Here is a 17,500-nt window from a genome sequence, read left to right on the forward strand (position 1 = left end):
CTAGGCTAGCATACGCTAACCCAGAACTGTGTGTCAGAGCCCACTGTTTCCTCTCTACTACGCTAGGCAAGGATATGCTAACACAGGCTCTAGACTACAGCTAATATTAGCCTATCTTGCAAGGCATACTATATAGCTACTACTGTGTTGTAGCTATGTTATTTTAACCTTGCATTGCTGCTATGCTATGTTAGCTCAGAGTAGAGGTCTTCACGGGTCCAAAAAGTTTGACCCGTTCCAAAATGGACCTGGGGCTTTCCCACCCGGATCCAATATCCTTATTTAAATGTTTTAAATGCAGACCCGTTACCAACAGACCCGAGGAAAACTAGACCCGTTCCGATACATTTTTAAGCTACTTTATTTACCGTAGCTGATAAAGCGCAAGATGAGGGATAGAGGTCGAGGTGCCGCTCTAGCAGGTGGGGGAGGGGCCGTACTGTAAGCGAGTGAGCAGGGAGGGAGAGACGGCAACCAAGCCGACTATGAGCTGTAGTAGACTATGAGCTGCCATAGCTAGGTTATTTATCATCAAATATGATTACGTAGTACCTGTCTTGACTGCATCAAACCAGGAGAAGCTAGTTAAGCTAACTAACGTTAGGTAGCTAGGCTAATTGAGGCTGCAGTGCATGACCTTCCTCATCCTACAGTTTCAAATAACAACAACTCCATTCAGAAAATTAAGTAACAGCCTACCTGTTGGCTCCTGGTCGTTGTAGCCTATCCTTCTCCTTTAACTTTTAATTCTGTCATTTTAATTCCATCTTCCATTGATTAGATATTCCCTAACCTTTACACACACTGAGGCTCTATGGCTGTAGCCTATTGCCGCTTTGATGACTTATGATTGGCCAACAACAAGCTACAAGCAAGAGCAGCATAAATGACACATAAGAGAGACCTGTTACAATCGTTTCAGTTCAAATGAAATCAAATGTATTTATAGAGCCCTTTTTACATCAGCAGTAGTCACAGAGTGCTATACAGAAACCCAGCCTAAAACCCCAAACAGCAAGCAATGCAGATGTAGAAGCACGGTGGCTAGGAAAAAACTCCCTAGAAGGCAGGAATCTAGGAAGAAACGTAGAGAGGAACCAGGGGTGCCAGTCCTCCTCTGGCTGTGGCGGGAGGAGATTATAAGAGTACATGGCCATTAAGGCCAGATCATTCTTCAAGATGTTCAAACGTTCATAGATGACCAGCAGGGTCAAATAATAACCATAGTGGTTGTAGCGGGTGCAACAGGTCAGCACCTCAGGACTTAATGTCAGTTGGTGGTAGTAAGGGATATGGATCGGGTCCCGAATCGAGTCTCGGGTATCCGGGTACAGGTGGATCCATGAAGACCTCTAGCTCAGAGACTACACAACTTTTCAGTAGATTCGCTAGCTGAGAACAGCTACTGTGTGGTTCAGCTCTGTGTAGTAACATGTCAAGTAACAAGGCTGTATAGTAATAATGCTACTGTGTGGTTCAGCTCTGTGTAGTAACATGTCAAGTAACAAGGCTGTATAGTAATAATGCTACTGTGTGGTTCAGCTCTGTGTAGTAACATGTCAAGTAACAAGGCTGTATAGTAATAATGCTACTGTGTGGTTCAGCTCTGTCTAGTAACATGTCAAGTAACAAGGCTGTATAGTAATAATGCTACTGTGTGGTTCAGCTCTGTCTAGTAACATGTCAAGTAACAAGGCTGTATAGTAATAATGCTACTGTGTGGTTCAGCTCTGTCTAGTAACATGTCAAGTAACAAGGCTGTATAGTAATAATGCTACTGTGTGGTTCAGCTCTGTCTAGTAACATGTCAAGTAACAAGGCTGTATAGTAATAATGTCATGTCCTCTCTTCTCTCTCCATAGCTGGCTCGTCCATCAGTAGTGAGTCGTCTCCGGTCTCGTCCCCAGCCACCAACCACAGTTCTCCGGTGAGCACACCCAAGAGAGGCCCTCTGGGCCCAGGGCCTGTCCTGGTGCCACCTGGGGGCCACAGTGTGCCAAGCACCCCGCCCGTCGTCACCATCGCCCCCACCAAGACCAGCAACGGCCTCTGGAGGAGCGAGGCACGCCAGGTGAGACTAGACACACACAGAGACAGACAACACACACAGAGACAGACAACACACACAGAGACAGACAACACACACAGTGACAGACAAACACACACAGAGACAGACAAACACACACAGAGACAGACAACACACACAGAGACAGACAACACACAGAGAGACAGACAACACACACAAAGACAGACAAACACACACAGACACAGACAAACACACACAGTGACAGACAAACACACACAGAGACAGACAACACACACAGAGACAGACAACACACACAAAGACAGACAAACACACACAGAGACAGACAACACACACAGAGACAGACAACACACACAGAGACAGACAAACACACACAGAGACAGAAAACACACACAGAGACAGACAACACACACAAAGACAGACAAACACACACAGAGACAGACAACACACACAGAGACAGACAACACACACAGAGACAGACAACACACACAGTGACAGACAAACACACACAGAGACAGACAAACACACACAGAGACAGACAACACACACAGAGACAGACAACACACACAGAGACAGACAAACACACACAGAGACAGACACTTGCTCTGGCTGTCTCCCCTCCTCTCTCTGTCATCTTTCTCTTTTCACATCTTGTTGCCTGTTGCGTCTTTTGTGTTTTCAACCACTCTATATGTTCATCCATTTCAGCCCAGTCAAAGCAATGTTTCAACCTCTCTGTCCCTGGTAAGAGATCTAGTACAAAGAGGCTGCCTGCGCACGCACACACACACACACACACACACACACACACACACACACACACACGCACACACACACACACACACACACACACACACACACACACACACACACACACACACACACACACACACACACAGGCTCTCGAGGGATTAGCGGATTTCCAGGCTGGCCTGTAACCCATGGCGTGGCAGAATGTATGTGACATATGTACATGTGACATAGCTGGCGGCTCTGTGAACGCCTCTTCCCCCTCTCCTCCCCCTCCACCCCCATCTCCTCACCCTCCTCTCTCTGTGTGTTAAACAATCCCAGTTGCCACCAGGCCACCGAGGTGACAGTTTTAACGGCAGCCAACATCTGTGCCCCCTCGAGCCCCCCCAACGCCAGTCCTATTTTATAACCCCAGACCTATCCTCAGTCCTAGCTTTATAACCACAGCTCCAGCCTCATTCTAACCCCCAGTCCCAGCCCCGTCCAAGCCTTGTTCTAACCCCCAGTTCCAGCCCCGTCCAAGCCTTGTTCTAACCCCCAGTTCCAGCCCAGTCCAAACCTTGTTCTAACCCCCAGTCCCAGCCCAGTCCAAGCCTTGTTCTAACCCCCAGTCCCAGCCCAGTCCAAGCCTTGTTCTAACCCCCAGTCCCAGCCCAGTCCAAGCCTTGTTCTAACCCCCAGTCCCAGCCCAGTCCAAGCCTTGTTCTAACCCCCAGTCCCAGCCGTCCAAGCCTTGTTCTAACCCCCAGTCCCAGCCCAGTCCAAGCCTTGTTCTAACCCCCAGTCCCAGCCCAGTCCAAGCCTTGTTCTAACCCCCAGTCCCAGCCCAGTCCAAGCCTTGTTCTAACCCCCAGTCCCAGCCCAGTCCAAGCCTTGTTCTAACCCGCAGTCCCAGCCCAGTCCAAGCCTTGTTCTAACCCCCAGTCCCAGTCAAAGCCTTTTTCTAACCCCAGTCCCAGCCCAGTCCAAGCCTTGCCTCCCACCCCTCCAACCCCTCAGGGCCTCAGCAGTCAAGTGTGTCCCCTGCTCATCTGCCCCCCTTCCCCCTCGCACTGACTGACCCTGTGTGTGTGTGTGTGTGTGTGTGTGTGTGTGTGTGTGTGTGTGTGTGTGTGTGTGTGTGTGTGTGTGTGTGTGTGTGTGTGTGTGTGTGTGTGTGTGTGTGTGTGTGTGTGTGTGTGTGTGTGTGTGTGTGTGTGTGTAGCTGCTAGCTTTGATAAGGAGTGGATTATGGATTATGGCTTCCCTCTAAGCCCTCTTATCGCAGCTCTGAGGCTAATGGTGGAGGGCAGAGGAGCAGCACAGCACTCCTCAACACTCCCTATGCAACACTCCTCAGCACTCCTAAAACACTCCTCAACACTCCCTATGCAACACTCCTCAGCACTCCTAAAACACTCCTCAACACTCCCTATGCAACACTCCTCAGCACTCCTAAAACACTCCTCAACACTCCCTATGCAACACTCCTCAGCACTCCTAAAACACTCCTCAACACTCCCTATGCAACACTCCTCAGCACTCCTAAAACACTCCTCAACACTCCCTATGCAACACTCCTCAGCACTCCTAAAACACTCCTCAACACTCCCTGTGCAACACTCCTCAGCACTCCTCAACACTCCCTATGCAACACTCCTCAACACTCCCTGTGCAACACTCCTCAACACTCCCTGTGCAACACTCCTCAGCACTCCTCAACACTCCCTGTGCAACACTCCTCAGCACTCCTTAACACTCTGTGCAACACTCCTCAGCACTCCTCAACACTCCCTATGCAACACTCCTCAGCACTCCTTAACACTCCCTGTGCAACACTCCTCAACACTCCTCAACACTCCCTATGCAACACTCCTCAGCACTCCTCAACACTCCCTGTGCAACACTCCTCAGCACTCCTCAACACTCCCTATGCAACACTCCTCAACACTCCCTGTGCAACACTCCTCAGCACTCCTCAACACTCCCTGTGCAACACTCCTCAGCACTCCTCAACACTCCCTGTGCAGCACTCCTCAACACTCCTCAACACTCCTCAACACTCCTCAACACTCCTCAGCACTCCTCAACACTCCCTGTGCAACACTCCTCAGCACTCCTCAACACTCCCTGTGCAGCAATCCTCAACACTCCTCAACACTCCTCAACACTCCTCAACACTCCTCAGCACTCCTCAACACTCCCTGTGCAGCACTCCTCAACACTCCTCAACACTCCTCAACACTCCTCAACACTCCCTGTGCAACACTCCTCAGCACTCCTCAACACTCCCTGTGCAACACTCCTCAGCACTCCTCAACACTCCCTGTGCAACACTCCTCAGCACTCCCTATGCAACACTCCTCAACACTCCCTGTGCAACACTCCTCAACACTCCCTGTGCAACACTCCTCAACACTCCTCAACACTCCCTGTGCAACACTCCTCAGCACTCCTTAACACTCCCTGTGCAACACTCCTCAGCACTCCTTAACACTCCCTGTGCAACACTCCTCAGCACTCCTCAACACTCCCTGTGCAACACTCCTCAGCACTCCTCAACACTCCCTGTGCAACACTCCTCAGCACTCCTCAACACTCCCTATGCAACACTCCTCAACACTCCCTGTGCAACACTCCTCAACACTCCTCAACACTCCCTGTGCAACACTCCTCAGCACTCCTTAACACTCCCTGTGCAACACTCCTCAGCACTCCTCAACACTCCCTGTGCAACACTCCTCAGCACTCCTCAACACTCCCTATGCAACACTCCTCAACACTCCCTGTGCAACACTCCTCAGCACTCCTCAACACTCCCTGTGCAACACTCCTCAGCACTCCTCAACACTCCCTGTGCAACACTCCTCAGTACTCCTCAACACTCCCTGTGCAACACTCCTCAGCACTCCTTAACACTCCCTGTGCAACACTCCTCAGCAATTCTTAACATGCCTCAGCACTCCTCAACACTTCTCAACACTCCTCAACACTCCTCAACACTCCGCAGCAACACTCTCACAACACTCTACAGTAGTTGAATGTCTCCCTGGAGACTGAGGAAATGGGGAGAGGAGGATGGAGGAGAGAGAGTGAGGGGTGATGGGGTTCAGAGATAGGGGGTCAGCTCGCCCCTCTGTGTGGGAGCGCCCCAGCCCAATGTCCCCCTGCCTTCTCGGCCCTATGATCTTGCACCCTCCCACCCGCCCATGTGCCCCTTCACCTCAAGCATAGAGCCTTAGCCAGAGGGTTAGCCAGAGCCCCTATGGGTGAGAGGGGAGGGAGCAGTGATGTCATCCTGTCAAAACCCTGTCATCGCCTTCCTTGCCTTAGATGAAAGAGAGCGGGGTGAGCAGAGAGAGAGAGAAAGGGATAGTGATAGGCAGAGAGAGGCACAGACCTTCTGCTCCCACACACACTGACACACACACTGACACACACACTGGCACACACGCACACACACTCATATACATTTTCTCCTTCACAGAGTCACACTCACCCTGTTTATCTTTGGGGTGAAGTGGTTCCAGCTAGCTCTTGAGATGCACTCTGTTCCTGTGTGTGTGTGTGTGTGTGTGTGTGTGTGTGTGTGTGTGTGTGTGTGTGTGTGTGTGTGTGTGTGTGTGTGTGTGTGTGTGTGTGTGTGTGTGTGTGTGTGTGTTTGTGTGTTTGTGTGTGTGTGTGCAGGGTCATGCTGGGAGAGAGAATGTCGTGTTGGGGGGTTTCTGGTGCCTCTGACAGCTCGAGGCCACCCAGCTAAAGGAGGAGGGCGAGGGGTACTCTAGTGGGTGAGAGGTGGGCGGGGGTGAGAGGGGTGAGACAGAGGAGGGCTAGCATCAGAGTGTCTCCCCTGTTTACCCTATGCCGCTCCAGCGAACGCATGAAACCCTGCTGTCACAAAGACAAACAATGGGCAGGGTCAAGCACACACTCTCTCTGTCTCTCTCTCTCTCTCTCGCTCTCAAAAAACGTCCCTCAGTATTGCAGACAAAGGAAGCTCTGTTTTTATCCCTAATCACCAGCGAGGGAGGGGGGGTGTGGGAGACTCACCCAAGCCAACATTTTAGTAAGATTTGAACGTCCCTAACACCCCCACGTCCGCCCCTGCCCTCCCCACTCCTCTTCCCCTTCTCCCCGTATTCTCTCTTAGTGCTGTCTATTCAATTAGTTCCTAGCCCGGGCTGTGCTGTGAACTGACCTTAGGCCCCCAGCTTGCATAAGCCTGCAGAAATTAGGGGTAGAGACATGGTTAGAGACATGGTTAGAGACATGGTTAGAGACATGGTTAGAGGCCACACACAGAGAGAGAGACGGCTAGAACCACTCAGACACTAGCAGGGCCTGAGTTAGAGGCCTGGGTTAGAGGTCTGGGTTAGAAGTCTGGGTTAGAGGCCTGGGTTAGAGGTCTGGGTTAGAAGTCTGGGTTAGAGGCCTGGGTTAGAGGCCTGGGTTAGAAGTCTGGGTTAGAGGCCTGGGTTAGAGGCCTGGGTTAGAGGCCTGGGTTAGAGGCCTGGGTTAGAGGCCTGGGTTAGAGGCCTGGGTTAGAGGCCTGGGTTAGAGGCCTGGGTTAGAGGCCTGGGTAAGAGGCCTGGGTTAGAGGCATGGGTAAGAGACCTGGGTAAGATGCCTGGGTTAGAGGCCTGGGTTAGAGACCTGGGTTAGAGGCCTGGGTAAGAGACCTGGGTAAGAGACCTAGGTTAGAGGCCGGGGTTAGAGGTCTGGGTTAGAGGTCTGGGTTAAAGGCCTGGGTAAGAGACCTGGGTTAGACGCCTGGGTTAGAGGCCGGGGTTAGAGGTCTGGGTTAGAAACAGGGTTACTGGGACTTGGGGCCTGGAGACCATGCAGGGTTAAAACCAGACACACTCACACAGAGTCTGGGATGAGCTGCTGAGAGAGTGATAGAGAGAGAGAGGCAAACACAAATAGACCCCACAGAGCCCCAGGACAGCAACACAATTAGACTCAACCAAATCATGAGAAAACAAAAAGATAATTACTTGACACATTAGAAAGAATTAACAAAAAAACAGAGCAAACTAAAATGCTATTTGGCCCTAAACAGAGAGTATACAGTGGCAGAATACCTGACCACTGTGACTGACCCATACTTAAGGAAGGCTTTGACTATATACAGACTCAGTGAGCATAGCCTTGCTATTGAGAAAGGCCGCCGTAGGCAGACCTGGCTTTCAAGAGAAGACAGGCTATGTGCACACTGCCAACAAAATGAGGTGGAAACTGAGCTGCACTTCCTAACCTCCTGCCAAATGTATGACCATATTTCCCTCAGATTACACAGACCCACAAAGAATTCGAAAACAAACCCAATTTTGATGAACTCCCATATCTACTAAGTGAAATACCACAGTGTGCCATCATAGCAGCAATATTTGTGACCTGTTTCCACAAGAAAAGGGCAACCATTGAAGAACAAACACCATTGTAAATACAACCCATATTTATTTATTTTCCCTTTAGTACTTTAAGTATTTGCACATCGTTACAACACTGTATATAGACATAATATGTCATATGAAATGTCTTTTTTCTTTTGGAACTTGTATGAGTGTAATGTTTACTGTTCACTATTGATTGTTTATTTCACTTTTGTTTATCCATTTCACTTGCTTTGGCAATGTAAACATGTGTTTCCCATGACAATAAACCCCCTTGAATTAAATTGAGAGAGGGAGGGGTAGAGGGATAGAGCGAGCGAGAGAGTGAGGGGAGAGAGGTAGAGAGGGTGAGAGGGATAGAGCGAGCGAGAGAGTGAGGGGAGAGAGGTAGAGAGGGTGAGAGGGATAGAGCGAGCGAGAGAGTGAGGGGAGAGGGGGAGGGGGAGAGGGATAGAGCGAGAGAGTGAGGGGAGAGGGATAGAGAGGGTTAGAGAGGCAGGTATTGATATTCAGAGGCAGCAGTATTATCTCTGGAGCCCCTGTAGAGCGTCAGTACTTCATTTACCCTGGACTGTCTGTGTGAGTGTGTATATGTCTCAGTGTGTGATGATCTGTGAGTGTGTATATGTCTCAGTGTGTGATGATCTGTGTGAGTGTGAATATATGTCTCATTGTGTGATGGTCTGTATGAGTGTGTACATGCCTCAGTGTGTGATGATCTGTGAGTGTGTATATGTCTCAGTGTGTGATGATCTGTATGAGTGTGTATATGCCTCAGTGTGTGATGATCTGTGTGAGTGTGTATATGCCTCAGTGTGTGATGATCTGTATGAGTGTGTATATGCCTCAGTGTGTGATGATCTGTGTGAGTGTGTGATGATCTGTGTGTGTGTATATGCCTCAGTGTGTGATGATCTGTGTGAGTGTGTGATGATCTGTGAGAGTGTGATGATCTGTGTGAGTGTGTATATGCCTCAGTGTGTGATGATCTGTGTGAGTGTGTGATGATCTGTGTGATTGTGTGTGAAGATGTTTCCTTTTTGTGCTGCTGTGTTTTTGCATCCCTGTGTGTTTGTGTGTGTGTATTATTCTTGGTGTGTGTGCGTCTGTGTGTGCGTGCGTGTGTGTTGCCTCTCAGTGTGTCTTATGAGGGTTGATTAGTGCCTCCCTGGCTTAGATATGAGACTCGGGCAGGGTGAGAGGTAGTGGTGCGACCGATCACAAAACTCACGGATTGGATTGGATCATGGTTTTGAGTCTCGGATCGGATTGGATCATGGTTTTGAGTCGCGGATCGGATTGGATCATGGTTTTGAGTCTCGGATCGGATTGGATCATGGTTTTGAGTCGCGGATCGGATTGGATCATGGTTTTGAGTCGCGGACCGGATTGGATCATGGTTTTGAGTCGCGGATCGGATTATTTTTCGGATCAGCTATAAAATAAAAAAAAGTAGACAAATATAACTTTTCTTTCCATTTATTACTTAAAGAACACTTAAATCAAGGAACTTTTCAATGTTTAAATACAATTTTTAAATAAAATATTCAGTACTCAATTGTTAAATTAAAGTGCAATATGAGGCATGAAACCTTCTTCCTTTGAACAACAGTGAATGTAAAAAATAGTCTGTCATCATCATCAAAAACAAGTAAAAAAGAAAGAAAGCAAAGCAGACCTGAGCTTAACTTCAAGTTACTTTTCTAAAAGATGAGGACGTCTACGTTGTCTGGGGAGAGGGTAGACCTCTTTACAGTCACCATGTCCCCTGCCGTGGAGAACACCCTCTCGCTGGGAACTGAAGTGCCAGTCACAGCCAGGTAGCATCTTGCCATCATGGCAATGTGAGGGTATTTACACGCTTTTCCACCGTGCCAGTGGATCACCATCCACTGGAATGCCACTTGCTGCCTTGTAGGATGTCACCTCCTCTTTGATGGTGTTGGCAAACGTCTTGCCTGTGTCTGTGCTCGCAAAGGTCTCCCCGAAAAGCTCCTTCATGGTCAAATTATTTTGTGAAGGAGATGCGTCTGAGTCTGCTCCTGTCGGCTCTGTGGCTTGACCCTGCAGAAAAAATGACTTGATCTATTAAACTAACTAATTATTTGTTTACATTTTTCATAGAACTATAATTGTGGGAATAACATTTAATAAAAGCCATTATTATTCCAAATAAAACATGGATGATTCTAATAGCACTAGTATAGACTAAGATCAGACTGCAGTATATTTATTATTTAAGTAATTCACTCTTGTTTTTATTTAACCTCTTCAATGGCCACAGTCTCAGTGGTGAGATCACTGTATGTCTTCCGGTGTAGGGCAGGGTCTAGGAGACACAGGGACTTGAACAGACAGGGACTTGAACAGACAGGGACTTGAACAGACAGGGACTTGAACACACAGGGACTTGAACACACAGGGACTTGAACACACAGGGACTTGGACACACAGGGACTTGAACAGACAGGGACTTGAACAGACAGGGACTTGAACAGACAGGGACTTGAACAGACAGGAACCTGAACAGACAGGGACTTGAACAGACAGGGACCTGAACAGACAGGGACTTGAACAGACAGGGACTTGAACAGACAGGGACTTGAACAGACAGGGACTTGAACCTTGGATCCAGTGCAGGTGATCTATGAAGGTAGTCCTGTACATTAGGGGGTATCTGGGGTTCAGCTCCTCTCTAATGGCAGCCTTGACATCTCTAGTGAGGGTGCTGTCTTCCTCACTTGAGGGGTTTGAGCACCTGGAGGACCTCTGCCACCTTCACGTCATCATCAGACAAGGTGACAATGTCTTTATTTTTTTTCCAGGGTCTTGTCTGTCAGTGCAGAGTATACAGCTGCCTGCTGCTCATGATAGCTTTCCAACATGTCAGAAGTGGAGTTCCATCTTGTTGTGACATGGTGTATGAGCTTGTGGGTCGGTAGCTGTAACGTTTCTTGCTTGGTCTTAAGCACATGAGCGGCTGTTGTGCTTCGGTGGAAAAAGGAAAACCACCTTCCTGATTCTCCCAAGGAGGCGGTCCTTCTGGTTCACTGGGATTCCCCTTTGGGATGATAAATTGATCACATGTGCAAAGCAAGCTATATGTGGCCCCAGTCCAGCCTCTATCACTACATTTACTTGGTTCTTGGCATTATCTGTGGTGGTTGGGATATTGCTATTGGGACTCTCTAGCTTCCACTCTGCTACTGCTCCTACCTGCTCCTAGCAGTACCTGCGCCAGATTTGTGCCTGTGTGACTCTCATAGAGGGAGCGTGTCTGTAGCACCGGACTTCACATCTCCCACTCCTCTGTGGTGTAGTGAGCAGTCACAGTCACGTAGCTTTCTGTTACCCTGGAGGACCACCCGTCTGTGGTGTAGTGAGCAGTCACAGTCACGTAGCTTTCCGTTACCCTGGAGGACCACCCGTCTGTGGTGTAGTGAGCAGTCACAGTCACGTAACTTTCTGTTACCCTGGAGGACCACCCGTCTGTGGTGTAGTGAGCAGTCACAGTCACGTAGCTTTCTGTTACCCTGGAGGACCACCCGTCTGTGGTGTAGTGAGCAGTCACAGTCACGTAACTTTCTGTTACCCTGGAGGACCACCCGTCTGTGGTGTAGTGAGCAGTCACAGTCACGTAGCTTTCCGTTGCCCTGGAGGACCACCCGTCTGTGGTGTAGTGAGCAGTCACAGTCACGTAGCTTTCCGTTACCCTGGAGGACCACCCGTCTGTGGTGTAGTGAGCAGTCACAGTCACGTAGCTTTCCGTTGCCCTGGAGGACCACCCGTCTGTGGTGTAGTGAGCAGTCACAGTCACGTAGCTTTCCGTTACCCTGGAGGACCACCCGTCTGTGGTGAGGCCAACAGATGATTCCTTGGATAATTCATCGACAATTTTGATCTGTTCCTGTTCATGATCTTCATACTAAAGTGGGTGTGCCAGGGGATTTCCTAGCGTGGCTCAAGCACTTTCACCATATTTTAAACTCTTTGTTTTCCACAACAGTATGGCCTCATGTCTGCAGCGATAAACGTCCCAATAGATTTGGTGATGGCTTTAACCCGGTCTGATTCTGCAGCAAAGGGCTGCTCAAATGTCGCGGTGAGAACACTTGGTGAGAACCCTGACACACCAGGGTGATGACGCTTAAAATCTGTGTCCACGCTCAATGTATTTCCATGGTCCTTGTGGCACAATGCCTTCACACCGTAATGGTGTTCTCCACCACCCTTCTTCCGTCATCATATTTGACAGGGAAGCCTAAATGCTCCAATACTTGAGACTTAAATGAAGCGGGAGGCTTTTCCAGTTCTTCAGCTCCTCCGCTAGCCATGGCTGTCACTGCTCTTTCTTCTTCTTTGCTTTTTGCTACGCGAGCATCCAGGATTGATTCGTTGGGATTCAACAGGCCCCGTTCACGTGAACAGTACACACAACTACTTTTTTTAAATCATCACATCGACCTTCAGGCTTCAGAGTAAAACACAGCACACATCTGTCTTGTCTTTATCTTTTCACTGTAACTCTGCATCGAGATTTAGGGAATTATTACTTTAAAAAGTAACAGTGGCAGTAAAACTGTATTTCACACTATGATGGTTAAACTTTGCAATTGATCTGCGGTTGACATGCGTGCCGAACTGTGGGGGGTGATCCGTATGGATCGCGGATCAACTACAGTCCGTTACACCACTAGTAAGAGGGGAGGTGAGGGGAGGGTGAGAGGGGAGGCGAGAGGAGGGTGAGAGGAGAGGCGACGAGAGGTTGAGGCGCATTGGTGTTTTGCTTCAATGACTGCAGGAGTCTGTTCCCGCTGCTGCCTGTAATTGCTTTTTAATTGGCAATTTAGATTCATGGCTCCATCAGAGAGGCATAAATGAGCGTCCTCCCATACGCAGGGTCTCCCACCCCTCACCAGGGGGCTGCCAGGGCCCAGGCTTACACAGAGGGGGCAGCCTGGGTGTGAGGGTGTGTGTGATACACTGTGCCTGTGTGGCTAAATCAAAATATCCGTATCAGGTTGTTTTTGTTGCACAGTGTGAGTCTGAGAAATAAGGGTCACATTTTTGGGGTGAAGCCTCCAGCAGGGCTAAAGGTCAGGGAAATATGGTGTGCGTGTTGTGGGGGGGGGGGGGGGTCATCCTGCAGGGTCATCCTGTCAGCCCAGCACACAAACAGCGAGAGTAGAGTCCTCCATCATCATTAGAGAGGCCCCTTAGTGACACACATACACACAGCCCAGTAGCAGCAGACACCGTGCAGTGAGTTTTTTGTCTCTCAGCCTGTGTTTGTCAGACAGTAATCTCTATTCATCTCTGTTCTGCCTCCTGTCTGCCAGTAAAGTCATCCCAACAGCTCATCAATAGTCAGTGTTGTACTGGCTGATTGCTTCTGTTCTAGTGTAGGATGGTTTAGCAGGCTCTGATAACTGGTGTTGTCTCTCATATAGAGAGTAGGAGAGAGAGAGAGAAAGAGGAGTGGGGGGGCGGAGGTCGACAGAGGGAGAGGAGTAGAGAGAGGTCTGTGGCTCAGAGGTTGTCAGTGCTCTGTGCTCTAACCCTGCTCCTGTGGACTCCTGTGGACTCTGCAGCCCGGTCTTTGGCGAGGAGGATTGGGTGAGGGGGGTGAATGTTGTCCTCCACTCAGACAAAAGACACAGGATGCACAGTCAACCATCCTCTTAACACACACACACACACACACACACACACACACACACGCAGGTTGTAGACAGGCGCTACGGGAACCTCTTTTATTTTGATTTGCTTTGGCCCAAGATGCATCTGCTAGCCTCTGAGACTTGACCAAGTCTGTGCTTGTGTGTGGGTGCATCCGTGAGTGTGTGTGTGTGTGTGTGTGTGTGTGTGTGTGTGTGTGTGTGTGTGTGTGTGTGTGTGTGTGTGTGTGTGTGTGTGTGTGTGTGTGTGTGTGTGTGTGTGTGTGTGTGTGTGTGTGTAAACAACTTGAGGAGGAGAGAGCACCCAGTCAATAGCAATAGTGTAACTTGGCCACCAGAGGGCATGTTATATTCTATTTCATATACTGTTTCTTTCTTTGTTTTAGATACAGTATAACAGCCATTGTACTATAATATAGAGGAATCATTTAGACTCTTTTGACTCATCACATACTCTGCTGCTACTGCTGTTACCTGTTACCTAGTCACTTTACCCCTACCTATATGTACAGTTGAAGTCAGAAGTTTACTTACACGCCAACAATGGTTTACAGTCAAATTATTTCACTTATAATTCACTCTATCACTATTCCAGTGGGTCAGAACACTAAGTTGACTGTGCCTTTAACAGCTTGGGAAATTCCCAAAAATGATGTCATGGCTTTAGAAGCTTCTGATAGGCCAATTGACATCATTTGAGTCAATTGGAGGTGTACCTGTGGATGTATTTCAAGGCCTACCTTCAATCGCAGTGCCTCTTTGCTTGACATCATGGGACAATCAAAAGAAATCAGCCAAGACCTCAGAAAGAATTATAGACCTCCACAAGTCTGGTTCATCCTTGGGAGCAATTTCCAAACGCCTGAAGGTACCATGTTCATCTGTGCAAACAATAGTACGCAAGTATAAACACCATGGGACCATGCAGCCGTCATACCGCTCAGGAAGGAGACGTGTTCTGTCTCCTAGAGATGAACCTCATTTGGTGCGAAAAGTGCAAATCAATCCCAGAACAACAGCAAAGGAACTTGTGAAGATGCTGGAGGAAACAGGTATAAAAGTATCTATGTCCACAATAAAACAAATCCTATATTGACATAACCTGAAAGGCCGCTCAGCAAGGAAGAAGCCACTGCTCCAAAACCGCCATAAAAAAAGACGGACAACGGTTTACAACTGCACATGGGGACATAGACCGTACTTTTTGGAGAAAGTCCTCTGGTCTGATGAAACAAAAATAGAACTGTTTGGCCATAATGACCATTGTTATGTTTGGGGAAAAAGGGGGAGGCTTGCAAGCCGAAGAACACCATCCCAACCGTGAAGCACGGGGGTAGCAGCATCATGTTGTGGGGGTGCTTTGCTGCAGGAGGGACTGGTGCACTTCACAAAATAGATGGCTTCATGAGGAAGGAAAATGATGTGGATATATTGTACATAAACTTCTGAGCCACTGGAATTGTGATATAGTGAATTATAAGTGAAATAATCTGTCTGTAAACAATTGTTGGAAAAATTACTTGTGTCATGCACAAAGTAGATGTCCTAACCGACTTGCCAAAACTATAGTTTGTTAACAAGAAATTTGTGTAGTGGTTGAAAAACGAGTTTTAATGACTCCAACCTAAGTGTATGTAAACTTCTGACTTTAACTGTGAATCAAATAATAATTTTGAAAGGAGACATTTTAAAATACCGGTTTCAGCTTTTGCTGCCTGTTATCAACACTATTCAGGCTCACATTAAAACAATGAAAAGACATTCTTCCCAACACTCTGTGGGGTCATGATTGAATCAAGATGCATCAGAACAGCCGGATGAGAGGCAGAGAAAACACACAAAGCCTCTTTTCCTGGTGGCTCTCTAACAGATGTTGTTTAAAAATAGACGCTGCCATTTCACGGTGGTGACTAGCGAGGAGACAGACAGACAGGCAGGCACTGCCACACCAACGTAGCGTAGCCTCTCTCCTTGATTTACAGGGATATTAGGGGCTAGGCGTGGCTAGCTCTGTTCTCTCTGTGCTAATACGTAATATGGCGCTCATTGGGAGAGAGGGGAGATGGGCTCTGTGTGTGTGTGTGTGTGTGTGTCAGCAAGCGAGGGCGAGATGGGCTAAATGTCAGCAGCCCTGCCACAAATAACAGTAGAGTGCCTGCTAATAGGCAGGTCTGTACTGTCTCCAGACAGCCACCGTTTACCGCTCCATGGATAGAGATGAAGGAAGAGAGAGAGGGAGGAAGCAGAGGAAGAGAGAGGGTTGAAGAAGGAGGGTGGAGGAGGATGGAGGGGGAGCGGGATGGAGGCGTCTTGCGTCTTCCTGGCCTCTCTGATTTTGAGTTCTTTTGACATATCTGAACCACTTTTCCAGTTGGCTGCTCATCGGGGAGGGAGAGCCCACCTCCCTGACGCTAACACAGCCATTAGGGCAGGAGGGGGGACTGGGGAAACGGGGCTTGGCGTGGGGGTTTGGGGCGAGGGACAGGGGCCACTGTGCCTGGCTGCTCAGTGAAGCATGTTTAACAACGAGGGGCAAACATTAGAGGCATTTAATATGAACTGTTAGTGCGTCAGTGTCACCCCAGGTCATTGGCTGGGAGAGGGGGTGGGGGTAAGGGTTTGAAGGGGTGAGCATAATGGGACAGGTGGTAGGGGTAAATGGGACTAAATGGGTTGTGTTTTCCCAGTGACAGTGGAAAGAGACACACACACACACACTCACACACATACTGTACACACACACAAACATACAATACACACACAGTGATGTAGAAAAGCCTACCTCTATTCCCAGGGATCCTTGGGGTTAATTTATCAGGACAGTTTTCTACCTCCTTCCCCTGCCTTTGTAAGTGTTTTAATGGCAACAGTACCCTAGCTCTCACCTCTCCTATTATCTGGTGTGTGGGGAGAGAAGGGTGCAGAAGAGAGGGAATAACCACTCTCTCATCCCTGGACATTCTCTACCATCATCCTCTCCCTACCTCTTTCTACCCCCTTCCTTCTCCCTCTTCTGTTTCTCTCCAAGAGCCCTTGAACCCAGCCACTCACATGGTGCTTTTCTCCATACCCTGGACTAAATGCTGCTCTTCTCCCTCCCCCTCTCTCCATACCCTGGACTAAATGCTGCTCTTCTCCCACCCCCTCTCTCCATACCCTGGACTAAATGCTGCTCTTCTCCCTCCCCCTCTCTCCAAACCCTGGACTAAATGCTGCTCTTCTCCCTCCCCCTCTCTCCATACCCTGGACTAAATGCTGCTCTTCTCCCTCCCCCTCTCTCCATACCCTGGACTAAATGCTGCTCTTCTCCCTCCCCCTCTCTCAGTACCCTGGACTAAATGCTGCTCTTCTCCCTCCCCCTCTCTCCATACCCTGGACTAAATGCTGCTCTTCTCCCTCCCCCTCTCTCCATACCCTGGACTAAATGCTGCTCTTCTCCCTCCCCCTCTCTCAGTACCCTGGACTAAATGCTGCTCTTCTCCCTCCCCCTCTCTCAGTACCCTGGACTAAATGCTGCTCTTCTCCCTCCCCCTCTCTCAGTACCCTGGACTAAATGCTGCTCTTCTCCCTCCCCCTCTCTCAGTACCCTGGACTAAATGCTGTAAGTGGATATGTAGGCAGGGACAAACCAGAGTTTCACTGCCTTCTCC

The 17,500-nt window shown here is 48.9% G+C and overlaps 1 protein-coding gene across 1 annotated transcript in view; it reads left to right on the forward strand.

The window, feature by feature from the left end:
- The window catches only part of LOC129834726 (genetic suppressor element 1-like), a 569,678-nt gene that overhangs the window by 504,411 nt on the left and 47,767 nt on the right, over nucleotides 1-17,500 (forward strand). The window contains exon 4 of the mRNA XM_055899962.1: nucleotides 1,863-2,071. Within this exon, the coding sequence (XP_055755937.1) occupies nucleotides 1,863-2,071 (209 nt within the window). The remainder of the gene's footprint in view (nucleotides 1-1,862; nucleotides 2,072-17,500) is intronic.

This window comes from Salvelinus fontinalis, chromosome 35, assembly GCF_029448725.1.
Source record: "Salvelinus fontinalis isolate EN_2023a chromosome 35, ASM2944872v1, whole genome shotgun sequence".
NCBI classification, from domain to species: domain Eukaryota; kingdom Metazoa; phylum Chordata; class Actinopteri; order Salmoniformes; family Salmonidae; genus Salvelinus; species Salvelinus fontinalis.